The 16,479-nt window shown below is 37.6% G+C and overlaps 1 protein-coding gene across 1 annotated transcript in view; it reads right to left on the bottom strand.

The window, feature by feature from the left end:
- The window catches only part of PEX7 (peroxisomal biogenesis factor 7), a 43,639-nt gene extending 27,160 nt beyond the window's left edge, over positions 1–16,479 (bottom strand). Inside the window, exons 1-5 of the mRNA XM_005154825.3 lie at positions 16,326–16,479; positions 15,081–15,138; positions 13,450–13,600; positions 9,035–9,112; positions 8,639–8,747 (exon numbers count right to left, since the gene is read on the bottom strand). Of these exons, the coding sequence (XP_005154882.2) occupies positions 8,639–8,747; positions 9,035–9,112; positions 13,450–13,600; positions 15,081–15,138; positions 16,326–16,446 (517 nt within the window). The 5' untranslated portion in view covers positions 16,447–16,479. The remainder of the gene's footprint in view (positions 1–8,638; positions 8,748–9,034; positions 9,113–13,449; positions 13,601–15,080; positions 15,139–16,325) is intronic.

Raw genomic sequence — 16,479 nt, 5'->3', positions numbered from 1 at the left:
GACATGAGGTAAATGCTTACATGACTTTCAAGTAAAGCAGGAGCTTAAGGTTGATCTAAAAAAGGACTTAGAAAACCAGAATAACGAAAAAACTCTGCAAGCCAGCTGAGAACATGCTTTTGGTACATAGAAAAGTGAGTAGTATTTAAAATGCAACTTATCTGCAGATTCTTTCAACTAAAGGAAAATTTAAGACACATTACCTGTACTCCTCATGTGCAAAACCTGCACAGTTGCTCTCATAATTGAAATATAGGAAGATAAAGTAATTCTTGCTGTAACTGTTATACATATTAAAGGCAATGTCCGCTTTAACCTCAAATCCCATACATACACCTGCAGATGTGCACATACAAACTCAAAGGTTTTCAGAGAGTTATGAATGGTGTCCAGCTTAACTTCAGGCTGCAAATCACCTGAGCCTCTCTTTACCTTCAGTCAGAAATTTGTCTCCTATTCCTAAAGAACTTTAGCATTTGTGTATACCCTTCTAACAAATTCAGTTCATAATGGCTTATAAAGACCTGGAAAACTGCATCAGCTGACAAGACAATCATGCTTTTCACTCTTTTTAATAAGGGTTACCTCATTAACCCTGAATATTTAGCTCTGTATCAGCAAAACCTGATTCTGCAGCCCATTTGTTTACAGAGAGATAAAATTAATGAAATTCATGATTACGTCTATGTTCAATCAAGAGACAAAAAAAGATCACTAGAAGCTATATCCAAACATCCATGAAATTATTACTATTTCTTTACCAGTAACACTTCTGAAAATCCTCAAATTACTTATCATCAATAATAGAAATTTCATGCTGTTTAAATACAAGCATTTTGATGGTTTTAGTGCCCAGTTGGTCACTGACCTTAAGATAAACAGCTGGGCACCAAAATCATACCTCTTTTCAAGAAACCGGCTACAGTTCAAACAAACCCATCCTTAGAATCACAACAACAATATTCCTATTCCTACAGACCCTGTAGACTTCGCAGAAAGACCTAAAATGTTTTGCAATTTTTAATACAAAAATTAAGCTAGAAAGTGCTTGGTTCCACTATATGACACAAAACTGGCCTTATAACTGTGGTACTAGACAGACCACAGGAAGCTTTGCTCTGGTGGTTGGTTGGCTTTTTCTCGGACTCCACAATGCAAGAGATAGTGTAGACATAGTGGGTAAATTCCCTAACTGTGTGGTGGGAACAATACATGATTTCTCATGGTTTTCACTCCCCTCCCCTATTTTAATACTGTCAAGAGCAAGACTGATGCTCAGAATAGTGTGTACAGCACTCCTGACAGTAACACCTTACAGTCAGCTGAAACCCCAAACATGACTCTGGTGCTTATAAAAACAGGGTGACATATGGAGAGGAAGAAACATGAACAGCAGGGTCCTGGCAGAAGAAAAAAAAGCTAGTACACCCATCTACCCACCATTAGTCCAACTAATCTGCTTGCCTGCAGAGGACAGATTTCACTTTGAGCCTGAAGTCCATCTGAAATATTATAATGGACTTCTTAAAAAGCTTTTATTTTAATTTCATCAGATAACATAAATTTGAAGGGGAAATGCGTATTTCACTGCAGACAAGATCATTTTTTCCCAAGCACATAAATGCACAAATCCAGGTGAACTGGAATTAACTTGTACAGAGATGGACCACAGTAGCATTATGAGAGCCAAAAACATTTGGAAAAGTCAGTTACTCTGCCAATAACAATTTTGACACTAAAGATACAATTGCCCCAATTATTTCTTTTCTAATAGAAAATGCTGATGCACAGGAAAAAAGAGTTATTTTCCCTTTCTTTTTTTCATTGAAAATGCTAGACTTAGCTGTTATTAATTCTGGCTGGCACTATTTGTGAGATGTTTTTAGTGGAGTAGCATAACATGCAAGCGAACCTTTCTGTGAATAGAACAGATTGAATTAAAGCCACAGGCAAATCAAGTTTTTCCGTTTAGGTGGAAAAATCAGATTAATCACCAAAAAAAAAGGGGGGGGGGGAACCCCCAATGTAATCTTGCCTTATTACATATTTTGACAGCTTTTTTTTTTTTTTACCTCAAGCATTTTTCCATGGCCTCACAATATAGGTATTTTTTCACATTTTATTTCAACAAAAACTGCAATTAAACACTTTGGAATTTCCACATTTCCATGATTCCTTCAAATCTGCATTACAAAGGATGCATTTCTTCCATATGGTAAAGCAGAAGTAGAACAATAATAAACAGTACAAGTAAAGCACACCTAGTACAATCATATTCACTAACAGCCACTTCCAGTTGGCATCCCAAAGCAATCACAAAAGTGGCCAAAATTTCCCCCACAAAATACTTCTATTTTTGTAGGAAGCAATTTCTCTATGGCAACAGATTTTTGCTGGTCTGTTAGATAATTATGATTCCAGATTTGTTTGTATATTGTACTTGCTTTCTTTCATTTTAATGAATATTTGTGAAATCTTGGACGAACCAATAGAACTACACAATATATACTCATCTATTCAAAATTTTGAAAGAGATGCTAATCTACAAGTACATCACCCCGTACATGGGATAAAGACTGCTAATGTGAATGACAATGCATAGCAGCGAAAAGATACAGTTTATTTAAGATTTAAATTTCATGTAGGTTTTACACTGGCTTTTTACACACTGACGTATTTTACCCAAATCCATAAATCATAATCTTCTAAATCCTGTGACAACAACCACCTAAGTCATCACAGTCAGGCACTGTAGAGGTAAAACATTAACTATAAAAAATAGTTAGATATTTGGAAGATCAATAAAAGTCCAAGAAACCTTAAATACCATCGGAAGGCAAAAATGATTCTAACCAGGACAAATAAAACTTTTTTCAAGAAAGAAAGTACTGGTAGTTTAAAGTTTTATATAAAAAAAAATCTTTTTTGGGGTGTGGGGTATTTTTTTTTTTCCGGAGGGGTGTTTGTTGGGATTTTTTTATTCTAAAGCAAGAAATCTGATCTGACACTGTTCTCTCATCAAGAAAAAAAGAATAATAAACTAATAATGTATCTTCAATTTATTGTAGGAAAAGAAATCAGCATAAAAGACAAGTATGGCATATATGGTGTTACATCACAGAATCATAGAATGGTGTGGGTTGGAAGGGGCCTTCAAGATCATCTAGTTCCAACCCTCTGCCACAGGCAGCGCCACCTTCCACTAGACCAGGTTGCTCAAAGCCCCATCCAACCCAGCCTTGAACACTTTCAGGAATGGGGAATCCACATCTTCTCTGGGCAACCTCTTCCAGTGTCTCATTACCCTCATTGGGATGAGCTTCTTCCTAATGCCTAATCTAAATCTTCTCTCTTTTAATGTAAAGCCATTACCCTGTGTCCTACCACTACACTGGCCTTTTAAAAAGTCAAAGAAATCTCGATTAAATTACTTCTGTAGTCCTACCAAATGCTTACAAGTTAACATTACTTGCTTACTTGTATGCATTTTTTAAATACTAAACCAGAGTAAAAGATTTAGCCAGGTTCAAATAGAAAATCTGTGGAAGAACAAAGAGCAGAAGCCAAATCTTATGACTCTCAGAAATAACCTTTTTAGACATGTTAAAATGATCATGCTGCCCATTCCTATCTTAGATAGTTGTCCTGGTTTTGTCTGGAATATATTAATATTCTGCATAGCACCTGGTATAGGACCATGTTTTGAATTTAGAAGGAGAATAATGTTGGTGACACACTGATGTTTTAGTGTAAGCACAGCAACAACTAAGTCAAGGACTTTCAGCTTCTCATGCTGCTGTACCAGCAAGGGGGTTGGTGATGCACAAGAAATTGGGAAGGAACACAGGAGGGACAGCTGACCCCAGCTGAACGAAGGGATATTCTATACCATATGATATTATGCTCAGCATATAAAGCTGGGGGAAGAAGGAGGAAGGGAGGACATTCAGAGTGATGGAGTTAGTCTTCCCGAGTAACCATTATGTGTGATGAAGCCCTGCTGTCCTGGGGATGGCTGAACACCTGCCTGCCCATGGGAAGTGGTGAATGAATTCCTTGTTTTGTTTTGCTTACATGCGTAGCCTTTACTTTATTATGAAACTGTCTATCTCACAACAAAACCCCATGAGTTTTCTCACTTTTCCTCTTCTAATCCTCTTCCCCATGCCAATGTGGGGGGAGTGAGTGAGCGGCTGTGTGGGACTTGGTTGCCAGCTGGGGTTTAACCACAACAATAGTATAAGCAAACCTAGAACAGGATTAACAAAGCTCATGAGATTCCACACAAAGAGACAGATACAGAGTGACACAAATAGAGTGACACAATAGATTACTGAAATCATCCAACAAGATTCCACTGAATGTAAAAAAATCTATTTCCATGTAGCACAACCTAGACACCAAGTAAACGTAATTACCAGTGGAAACATAGTTTCCAACTGGTATTTTTTCAGTTTCACACAAAATGCTGTAGAGATAAAAATCAAAAGAGCTTTAAGTTATTTCACAGAAGGGCTCTATTGAATCTTTTTACGGAGAAAGTAAATTGTTAAAAAAAAAAACAAAAAGGCAGTGAAAACTTTTATTTCAGTGTTTTCCAAGATGATTAATCATAAATCTTGGGACAAAGTTTTTACTTCAAAACGGATCTTACTTATGACTTATTATTAATCCATTCTTCAGCAAATAGCAATATTGGCTAGATACCCAACTCTAACCCAAACAACCCCAAACACATTAATTCGCTGTAAAAAACTGTTACTGTACTTTCCTTCTCAACACTAAACCATTATTTTACAATATGGGATTATAATATAAAATAATGTAACCTGAAAGTGTTCTATATTCTAGCATGTGCTGCATACAATACTTCGCTACGATTAGCACATATTATAAATTGAGGCCCAAATTCATTTCCTGAGAAATATTTCAGCTTGCACTTTAGAGTCTGATTTAGTAAAGCTTACTGAGCACAAGACTCAGATTAAGTCAATTCTGTGTAGTTAAGTCTTGAAGCAATAGACTGCAAATGAAAACACCCACATTACTTTAATACATAGATTTGACACAACAAAATAAGCAAGCAAAATAAGCAAGTAAATTATATTTTCACAGCTCCCAGTATGAACAGCATTTAGCTATACTGCAACAAAACACAGTAACTCTGTAGTCAGCTTGCTATGTAGATGTTCGATTTGTAGAACAAGGTACCATGCAGTAAATTGAAGCCTCTTACTCTTTTATCCTTTGAGGAATTGGATTCGAGAAATGACCAACTTTTGCAAAGCCTTGGCATTTCATCATGATGGCATTTCTTTTAGTACATTCAACAGGTAAACAGCTAGGAAAGAACTTGCAAGAAGCAAAGAGTGGACCCACACCACACACAAACTAGTGGAATATAAGCCTCAAGTAGTGTTTTGGAACTCACGACAGGCCATGTCAGAACAGAAAATTATTTCCTTCAGTTTTTTAGGAACCTGAACACAAACATGTTTGAAATTACTTGTCTGCAAACCCCACTCCCCAACAGCCTCTTGTTTTGCTCTGTGCTGCTTCTGAAGCAGGAACATAAGCTGAAGCTTGAGAAAGCTGAAGACAAAGACACAACAATGCCAAATGTCCACATGGAAAATACTTCTTTACTGAGGAGCTGCACTGAGAACTATTCCTTTCCGACTAATTCAGTAACCACCCGCTTTGTAGATGTAGACCTTCCCCAGCTCATTACTTCATGCAAACAAATTTGTTAATTTTTAGTCTTCTTTCACAGTTTGGATCCCAAACACAGAGGTGTGCCAAGACTACATGCCAGCCTGAGTTACAAAACTACAAGCTTGACAACCCTGTAACTACACACATTTGTCACTAAGAGACCAGTAGGGAACAAGACAAACTTTTTAAAAGCCAACACACTATGCCAGGGCTGGCAATAAAACAGAACACGAGAACACCTCTATCTTTAAATTTTAACCTTAAAACCTAGCACTGGATACAAGGGCTTCCAAAGAGCAGAGGTTAGGTTTATGAGTTCATTTGTAAACCTGCACATCTATAGTTTTCAAACACTTCCAACAACATAACAAAAATTTCTCAGAAATGATCACACCTTGTTGTAGCGTAAGTAATTTTTTTTTCCTGCCCTGGGCTTTCAATCTGAAAAAAAATTAGTCTTTGAGCAGCGAATGCAATTATTTAACCTAAATACTGATGAATATATACATTATCTTACAGATTTAAGAAATGCTTCTTTCCCTTATTCATGATTTAAGATGTTACAAAAGCTATGTATCTGCCCTGATCAGTAAACTTAAGGAGTTCAGTAATGCTTTTAAAGTGAATGCAGCATTAAAACTGAGGTCCCAGCAGCTAAGACAAAAGCTAGCATTTGGTCTATATCTGGGCTTTGCTGAATCCATTTATATTTTCATTTGCCAGTGTCATATCTGTACCAGAATATACTACAGTTATGCCAATAAGGGTAAAATGGTACTAATGAATTACTTCCCACTGTTAAATTTGAAGGGCAATAAAAATAGTTGATACTATAAAGAACAGCCTTTTTATAAACCACAGTACCAGGCAATGTCTCTGCAGTTACGGAGAATCAATGAGCAGAACTGATTTACATTTGACTATACAGTAACTCTGTGAGCATTTGGCACTCTCTTTATGTGCCTCACACCGATTTCTTCTCTTGGGTTAAAAAAATAAAAATAAAAAAAAAGAAAGAGAGAGATAGAGACCTTCTGGGCAAATGACACAATGACTCATTAAACCCTTTTAGCCATGAAGATGCTGTTAAACGTTTATGTCACTTCTTTAATGACATTTTCTATATCAGTGTTTTTTCAGTGTAAGGCAGACATCTACCAGGGCTCTGGTTTGGTGCCACACGTACACCTGAACATCTTGCTTATCTTATCAGCTCAGAAATTGTTGCTGACATCACAATAGCAGTTATTTACATACACAGAATTAAGTTTGTTCTGTTACTATTAACTCCCAATTTTAAACAAAAGAGAATGGTAAGCCATTTACTTGCTTTCTGAAAATATAAATGATTGCACGTGAAGACAACAGCATTTTAAAATACCTCATGCCTCCCTGTAAATGTTAATGGAAGTGTATTAGATGCTGAATGAAAGCTAATTTAACTGAAGCATCAGACATATTTATCTTCTCCAATTCAACTGTATTTTACTGCCCACTGCAGACAAACTTAGTTTTCCTGTATGTATTCAGATCGGAGACCAAATGACACAAAATAACTACCCTTCGTAGCAAATTATTTTTCAACTGCTTTATATTGCAGTTTTAAGTTTCTCATTTTCTTCACTCATATTCTTTTTCTAGTCTCATAATAGTTTGAGAAAAAGTCATATCCCAAAAGCAAATATTTAACCTTATTAGGTTCATGCAAAAGTTGTCTAGGCACATAATGGTCTTTCTGAGCAGCTATTCTACTGTGGCTTGCAGTCATGTTTGGTTTTCTGTTTTCAGTGTTCACAAACTAATTATCTAGTGGAAATTAAACTTCTGCTGGCATCTATGTGGATTCAAATAATGGCAGAAAAAGAACAGGGGCGAGGCATGCAAAAGGTTCCTAAATCTCCTTCTCTCTTTCTTACCTTATTTTAAATTAAAAGAAAAAAAGTGCCTGCTTTACTTAAATTTACTTAATTACAAGCATTTCAAGACCAACATTTTTTTCCAATCTATGCTTAACAACACACCTAACTTATTTTACTAAAACACTCAAAACTGAAAATGCTGCAACATGAAACAGTTCATTTCTGGTCTAAAGTACTAAGACTTTATACTATTAAGATATGAGTAAGTACATAGTTGTGAGTAGGTATGCGTGATGTAGGATGAGAGAAAGGGAACAGAAAGGGCAAGAAAGAGAGAACACACACACACTATAAACATAAAGCAGAACAGCCTCCTTCAAAAAGTGATGTTTCAACATCCTTCAACAATACCCTTCAAAAAGATTTTGTTTTAAAAGGGCTAAAAGAACTAAGAGAAGTGAAAAGAAGTACAAAGTCTCCCTTCAGACACATTGCAGTTACTAACTTTCAAGGCTGGAAATCAGAGAAATTTAAGCCACTGGAGCTAATCTACCAGTATTTGAATTAATGTAGTCTTACAATCCCTTTACTTCCCAAGCAAGCTCTATGGTTCACAGCACACATCACCCAGCTAGCTAGCAGTTAGGCTCCAGGTCTCACTCCACAGTTGTCCTTGTCCCTCTGGAGCAGGAACTAGTGTTTGGACACATGAGGAAATTTGAACAAAAAATGTAAGACAGAAAAAAAATAAAATATATAACATGATTTAGTGGTTAATAACAAGAGTAAGGTGGATGGAAGAGAGCTACATAAAATACCAGAAAGAAATTGTCACAAGGTCACTGAAATAACTGCTGGAAAACTGCTGATCCCTGTTTAAGTGGCCAAGAGGATGATTTGTAGATCGGAACAGAACCTACAAAACCAGCTGCAGCAATTAATTTATCTCACCTTTTCCATTTTTATGTATAACACACACTACCATCTGCTGGACAAAGAGCCAAACTAATCCAGTAACATACAAGGGCTTTTTGTCATGAGAACCCCTTTACGATCATGTTTACCTGATGAAGATGCAAAACAACCTGGGATGTGTGGAGACCATATAGTGCTGTAAATGACACCTTCGTGGCCTTTAAAAGTGCATAATGACTTCCCCACAGCTGGATCCCACTGAATAAAGTAAAAAGAAAACTGTTGAGGCACACATTCAATAAAGAAAGGAAAAGGTTTCATACATAAAAGCTTTATGCAGAAAGGACTAAATTAACTTTTTACCATGTGTCATAAAAAGCATTTGTATATTTAAACTGGTATCAACTGAGGGATAAAGCAACATATCAGTTAAACCAGAATTTCAGCCACAGTGTAAAAATAAAGAGGGAAAGTGAATCAATGCTGTTTCGTAACAGAAAGAACTCTCACATTCAAAACAAATCACATTTTCCACCTCAACATACCAGCTTCGCTGTTTGATCCCATGAACCAGACACCACTAGCTGCTCTCCTCTAGTTTGGCTCCAGTCAACACTATATGCCTATAAATGATATAACAGCCTAGTTTAGAAAGAGCATTAGAATACACATTTGAGACTCTAGTCAGCCAAAATTCCACAAAAGACTTGGATTTACAGATTGTATCATAACCAGCTAAAGGAACCACATCAGGTAAGTACCACAAAGCTTCCAACAATGCCATTTACCTGAACAAAAATTTAACTTAACATCCCAGTCTGACATTAAAGACACACATAGGCTCAGAAAAGTACCCCAAAAGGTAAAGATGGGCCAAAACAGAGAGGGGGGAGGGAACTGCAACAAAGTTCACATAGACCCACCATCACTGTAAGTTTCTACCACTTTAAAAAGCCATAATTCAGACTGATCTCTTGTATCTGACCCAATTTATTCAAATATCTGGAGTTTCTAGTTGCTAGCAATGAAATTTTCTCTCTTCAGAGCCGACTATGGAGTTGACTCTGCGGTTTTAGCTAACAAGAAATGCCTTTTTTTATGATATCTAATTCTCCTAAGAAATACATGTTGTAAAATACTTCTGATTTTCATCTTGTTTGGGTTCTACGACATTCTTTTTTTTTACCATTCATCTCTTCAAACAAGTAAAATAAACAAATCAACTTCCCTTGTGACTAATCATTTCAGCTATTTAAAAATTGCTTTTCAGTGTGTAGTTGAAATAAGCTCCCTCTCCTCTGACAGTTTATTCTAATGCTGGTTCGCACTTGACAGAGGATATCTCTCCTGAACTGCTGATTTTTCACCTCTGCTGCCTTAACCAAAACAAACACTCTAAGGTAGTTCTTCAAATTACTTGAACTCTGAAAGTCTCAAGACCATGTACAACTTCCATCATCAAATGCACCATATCTTTTATGTACATAATGGAAGCTGCATTCTATACTGTCTAGTTTCACTCCACACTAAAATGTCTCAATAAGCTACAGTGGGACATGAACCATATCAGTCCCCAGGTGGATAAATATCAGCTAAAACAGTTTATTTGCTTCACCTCCTGATGCAAACGGACCAACCATGACACTTCTCAGAAATGTGGCTACTACCTACTAGTAGTAAGTAGCACTGTGCTCAACATCCAGGCCAGTAACCACTGAGGGCTTGTACTCCAGCTGGAACAACCTAGTTCTAGCACAGCAACAGCATTAGAACTAATTTGCAAGTCAACATACTAGATGCTGTGTTTGTCCTGCATAGATGGAATTGCGCATTAACAGCAACCCTGTTTTGAAGGTGACAATGTTTGGACCTGTGTCACCAGGCAAGAAAAGCAGAGGAAGCTGGACCAGAGAAAAAAAATCCATCAAAAGCCAAAGACTTCTATGGGAAGTGTACTGTATGAGAAAGAAAAACAAGGAATCATTTAGCTAGTTCTGAGGATTTTCCTTCCTAAGCAATATTTCAGTCAATGCTAGATCCAACTTAATCTGTTTTTCATCTATTTGCTTGTTTTCCATAAGTGGAAGGTAACCACTGCCCACAAACTGGATTTTCTACAACTTTTCTTTTTCATTTTACAATGTCACACTTCCTACATACTGAAAAGCATATTGCTCTGGCACCAGTTTGTGCTAGCTCCCTTCCTTGGAGACCTTATAATCCAAACGTACAAGACACTTGGACAGTACCTTCACAAAAGCCAAATAAGAAACTGTCAATTCTTTTGTTAGTTTTTCCAAACCATGCCTTTACCTCTTGGCTTTTCTACTTTCATCAGCTAACCACCAGTACTATAGCTCATTAAAACACCCTCCTTTTCAACCTGACTCCTCCTATTAGAATAATAACAAAGGAGACACATGAGTACCTGTTCACATTCTTGGAATGGAAGGCATCACAGTTCTCCAAAGTGGCACCCAAACTCTGCATAAACATTACCCTCTCTCCTTCCCCCTGAATCTCTCTTCACCTCTTAAGCTGTTACTCTTTGGAAATGCCCCTAAATGTATCACTACATAATGCCTAATCCTTCTTCCATGGAATACTTAGTTCTCAAGCCTCATCAGCCTTATGAAGTCTGCTCAGTTGAAGTGTTTGGCTCTTTTATTCATGTCCAGGATCTCCCAGAAAGAAATTGGTTTGAGAAACATACACCCATGCCAGACAATTCACCCAGCCTCACATATTTGGGATGTATCAGATCTACTGCACAGGCAAGCCAAAGCACACATACAGCTTACAGCTCACTCACAAGCTATCAGCAGATAGATCTGTTGAACATGTGCTGTGACATGGATATGCGTACATATGGAAAACATGTTTAGGACTGCCTGGCACTCTGCAGCTGCATCACAGGCAACGGAACCTGTGCAAATTTTCCTTCAGGCAAGAGTTACAGGCAGAACAGACAACAGGCTAAGAAAAAGCAAGAGCTATTTTCCATTCGGCATGTGACAGGTGTGGTTAATGGGAAGAGAATGAAAAACAGAAGGTGTGGAAAACCAAGTAAGACTTTTAAACTTTTCTGCTTTTCATGCTATCATCCAATATTTACAGATGCTTCAACAGGAGATGTGTTGAGCAATTGGAAAAGCCTAGTAAAACAGAATAAACCTTCCATGTTAATCTTCTAGTGCTTAATCTTCAATCACAAAATACATAATGAAAAAATATATAGAACCATAAAATAGTAGTTCAAAAATAAATGCTTGGGCTCACTTTACAAGACAAATTTAATTCAAGCTTTCTTTTGTCTCACATTTCAGTGAGACTTCATCAAAATGAAAGTAGATTAATTAATTTATTCATGAGATTCAGCACTTGGTTAGTACTGGAATAAAATTCATTGTCTTTTGATAATAAAGATGCGCTTTGAAATTAAAAATGCACATTCTTTTTGAGTACAATGACCTCATTTAGAAAACAAATCACTCAGTCTTGCACTAGAAAAAACATAAAGTACAGTGACAAAGTTGTCATTAGAAATGTCAGACAGGGATTAAGTATTTGGAAGGTAGTCAATCATTCTAAAGAGCATTATCTGACAGTGTTTACCAGAATCTATTAGGTAGAGTCCCCCTGGGATCTATCCTCTTAATACGTGTTTATGAAGAGTCAATACAAACCTTTCATATCTCACAACACACACTCAGCCCATGCTTTCTATACTGTCTTCCTAACTCATGGTTGAATGCATTCACTTCCCCATGCTACCTGCTGAATTAAGACTTGGACACAGAAACATTTACTTCACAAACAACAGATGGTGTAGCAGAACAAAAATAAACTTATGGATAGAATTTCAAAAGACAAAAAAAATCCAACCCAATTTGTTATTATGCTTTGCCTACGTCTTTCTATTGCTCCCATCAGCCTCTGAACATTATTATAAAATTCTGATCGTAACTACAAACTCATCTCTCAAAATTCTTTATTTACACAGTGTATGTGTTAAACCAAATTAGCAAAATAACAAAGAATTAAGCTACAGAAGACAGACTGTCATGTTACTGCAGTCTTTGGGAATACAAAACTGGATTTCCTCCATCATTTTTTATTGATTACACATCCACCACATAATCTTATTAAGATTTATGTCATTTAGATAGTGTCATCAACCCAGGCTGACTGCATCTAAAGTTCAGAGAGTGGACAGTTAGAAGTAAAGCATAGGGGGGGGGAAAAATGTAGAAAAATCAAAATCACTTGGGAGAAGATAAATATACTGAAGCACAAATGTCCTGAAAAGATGCAAATACAATTACAACATGAATATAACACTTTACTGAGACTGCACTGCATAAAGAAACTGTATCAAACCAAGGCTAAAAAACCCACATGCTGTCCCAGTATTTGACTACTGTTACTTGAGTAGGATCTCACAAGTGCTAGGATGGAAAATGATAATCTGTTCCAAGGTACAACAGAAGTCCTAAGGATCGCCATTATGTTTATCACTCTATGTCCTCAAGGATAATACTGCTATTATATGATCTTAAAGTCCTTTCTAACCCTAACTGTTCTAAGATTCTATATACATCTGCTGTCTGATTTAGACCTACCCAATAACGCTCTCTAAATATCACAGAAAGACTGCAGTACTTTCATACAACACAGTAATTACTTAGCCTGTTAGAAACCACAAAAGCTGTATCTGAATATACTGGATTCATGTAATTAAGTGGTACCTACTACAGAGTATGAGTGTGTATATGAGTATTTACAATAGACAATTTACTTTATAATCAAAATAATGTTAAGTTATAAATTCAAACCATTGACCCAAATATAGTTAAAAATAGACAACAAAACTAACTTTTGACTGTAAGTCCACAAATAAATCTTTTAGTAATTCAAATATTAGATTGTCTATTAAATTTTTCATGTTTGCCTGGTTTACCTCCTGAGTGTGCTCTTTATAGACTTGCAGCGGACCTTTGGCTTTAGCTGTATCCCAGATTTGCAGAGATCCATCTCCACTAGAAGTGATCAACACATGCTCATTATTCTCACTCCAGGTCACATCAAACAGGCCATCATTCCAGTCAAAACTAAATTGGAACAATAAAGACATTTTTCCGTGAGAAAGCATAACATTAGTCTAGACTAGTTACATGCAAAGGCAGCATTTCTTTAAGTCACCCTCTTTACCACCCTAAACAGCATTTTTATATATTAGTTTCCAGTAAATCTCCTTACAAATAACTTGTCATAATGTCAATTTATACAACTGTATATCAGAATAGGTTGATTAAGTTAAAGCATAAATGAGCCAAAGACCTTCCACAAACAGAGAATTAAATCTCATTTCAGCCTGAAACTTGTCAAGCAGAGACAGAGGTACCACATGTCTCAGTCTGATCTATGGTTTCCCAAGGGTGTTGCTACAGAGATAAGAGCTCTTTGTCTGCAACAACTGTGGTAAACAAAGAAATAAAACTGTTTTGGGAGAGCTCTATCCAGTTGACAACACCATTAGGAAGCTGAGTCATAACTAAAAACCAACAGAAAGACAGTCACAAATATATTAAAGATCTCTACGTTCCTTTAAAAGTGCTTTCAACATGCCAACAATTTATCATACATGATCTGATACCATATATTAGTTGCTCTGCAACAACTATCATTGACCCTTCTGTTATCTGATGTCAAATATGAATTTGTTTACTCCCTTTTCACTGAAGGTTCAGCAAGTTCAGGTTAAACTTCATGGCACCCTGAAGTAATGATGAGGGAAAGGCATGCACATAGAATGTTTCAATAGAGAAAATGACACAGCTTATGAATCAGGAAATTAAATAACTTTCTATCACAAAATATGTGGAGTCACTGGAAACATAGAAATGAACAGTACTAAAACAGTGCACTTAGCATAACTAACAACTCTAACAAGTCCTGCTTTATGATTAGGAATTAAAAACAGCTTCTCAGAATATGATTAACTACTTGTTAGGTATTTCTATTTCAGCCCTGTTAATCTAAACAACTGCCGTTTCAAAACTTTATTTTAAAAAAACTTTGGGGTTTAATACTCGACTGCCGTTGACCTACCCTCTCTCCTCCTCCCACCCAAACCCAAATCAAACTCCTCTCAAACCCTTAAAATACTGGATCTCCTAGGAAGGGCCTCCATGACTTTACAGAGCTTCCTGCTGTATTTTCAGTATGAGTCAGTCTCAAGGGCATAAGCTTAGATGGCAATGTGCTCTTCCTAAAACGCTAAAACTTTTCAAAGTAGGGCAGAGAGGCTGTTTTTAATTTACAATGGCAGTTTCCTGTAAAATGCTTTATATTATGGAAAGGGTTACTTCCCATAACAAAATCTATGAAATGTAAACCTCTCATTTGTATGTAAATACAAATAGAATCATATGTATGTAAATACAAAGACATGCATTCAGTAGATACTGCAGCACGGATACAATACTTCTTATCACTAACAATAACCAAAATATTTGGGTTGCATCTTGTACGCACAGGTATATAATAAGATTTTCTCTTGCAAAAATCAAAACACAAGACCTATGTTACCTTCTGAGCAGAGCAATGCCAGCTTCATTTTGTTCCAGCACTGCCAGAGTCCCACAGCCTAAACCAGCAAAACAGAACAAGATATCACTAGTTCACTCATGCCAAAGTAAACTACTGTGGTTCTGAGGTAGCTCCAAAGAGCATCCAAACTTTAAGAGGCCAAACAATTAGTTGCATAAAAATAAACATCCTGCTGTCTCATGTTCTCTAAACCGTAATTCATTTACATCAGATTGGCTTTTGTTTTATTTTGTTTTGTTTACTCCAGCATACCTGCAGATGAGTTTGGAAAAGAAACAACACTTACAAAGCACCTAAGTGCATTTCCCCTATGAGCCTCACATTACAGACATACCAGCATGGAGTTCCTTTTTATCTATTTTGATAACAGAGCAGGCATAAAACTCTTCTTTTTTCTGCTTAATCTAATAATACAAACATGGTTCAACAGGAACGAAACAGTTCTGAGAAAACACACACAGGTACTGCTTTCCCATGTTACTGTGATATTGTCAGTCATTCTACATTTAGAAACTTATTTAAAATTATTGCTTTCAGCAGCAATACTCCCACTGAAAAATAATAATAAAAAATCACTGCTGAGAAAAGCTCTGCTTGCCTTTTCAGTGGGACCATAGAGTCACAGAATCACAGAATGATGTGGTTTGGAAGAAACCTTCAAGATCATTTAGTTCCAACCGCCCTACCATAGGCACGGACGCCTCACAGTAGACCATGTCGCACAAGGCTCTGTCCAACCTCGCCTTAAAACACTGCCAGGGACCGGGCATCGCCAGGATGCTTCCGGACATTCAAGTGGCTGAGACTAAAGAGTTAAAATTTGAAGGATGAACTATTTTCAGGACATTTCAGTCACACTGGATGTCTCTACCACTATACCTATTGTCGACCTTATTAAATTAGTACTCCCCTGCGAGGGTTTTGTGAGACTACCATCAAACCAGCGGGTCTGCGCTTTCCTCGGTCGGAGGACCTCCCGGGCTGCGCGGCTCAGTAGGAAGCACCGGCCGGCAGCCTGCTCCAACCTTAGCCCCATCTCGGCTGCACGAGTGCGGGACAAAAGCAACGTGAAGAGAAATCCCCAAACACTTTCACAGACCCTAACTGTCGACCCGGACACGCAGCTTTCCAGCTACTAAAGAGCCGCCGTGGCGAGCCGCCACCGGACACGGACTTCAACAGACACCCTCCCTCTGCCCCCGGCCGCGGAAGTCCCGCCTGCACCTGCGATGCCGTAGTACTGCGCGGCGGCGCAAGCCACGCGTCCTGGCCAGTAGGGCGAGAATTCCACCGCGTAGCCGTGCAGCCCCGGCAGCCGCAGAGCAGCACCGCCCGCCGTGCCCATGATCCCGGCCGGGCCTCCACTGAGCCCTGTCGA

Source organism: Melopsittacus undulatus, chromosome 3 (assembly GCF_012275295.1).
Source record: "Melopsittacus undulatus isolate bMelUnd1 chromosome 3, bMelUnd1.mat.Z, whole genome shotgun sequence".
NCBI lineage: Eukaryota > Metazoa > Chordata > Aves > Psittaciformes > Psittaculidae > Melopsittacus > Melopsittacus undulatus.
This window is presented reverse-complemented; position numbering and strand designations above follow the sequence as displayed.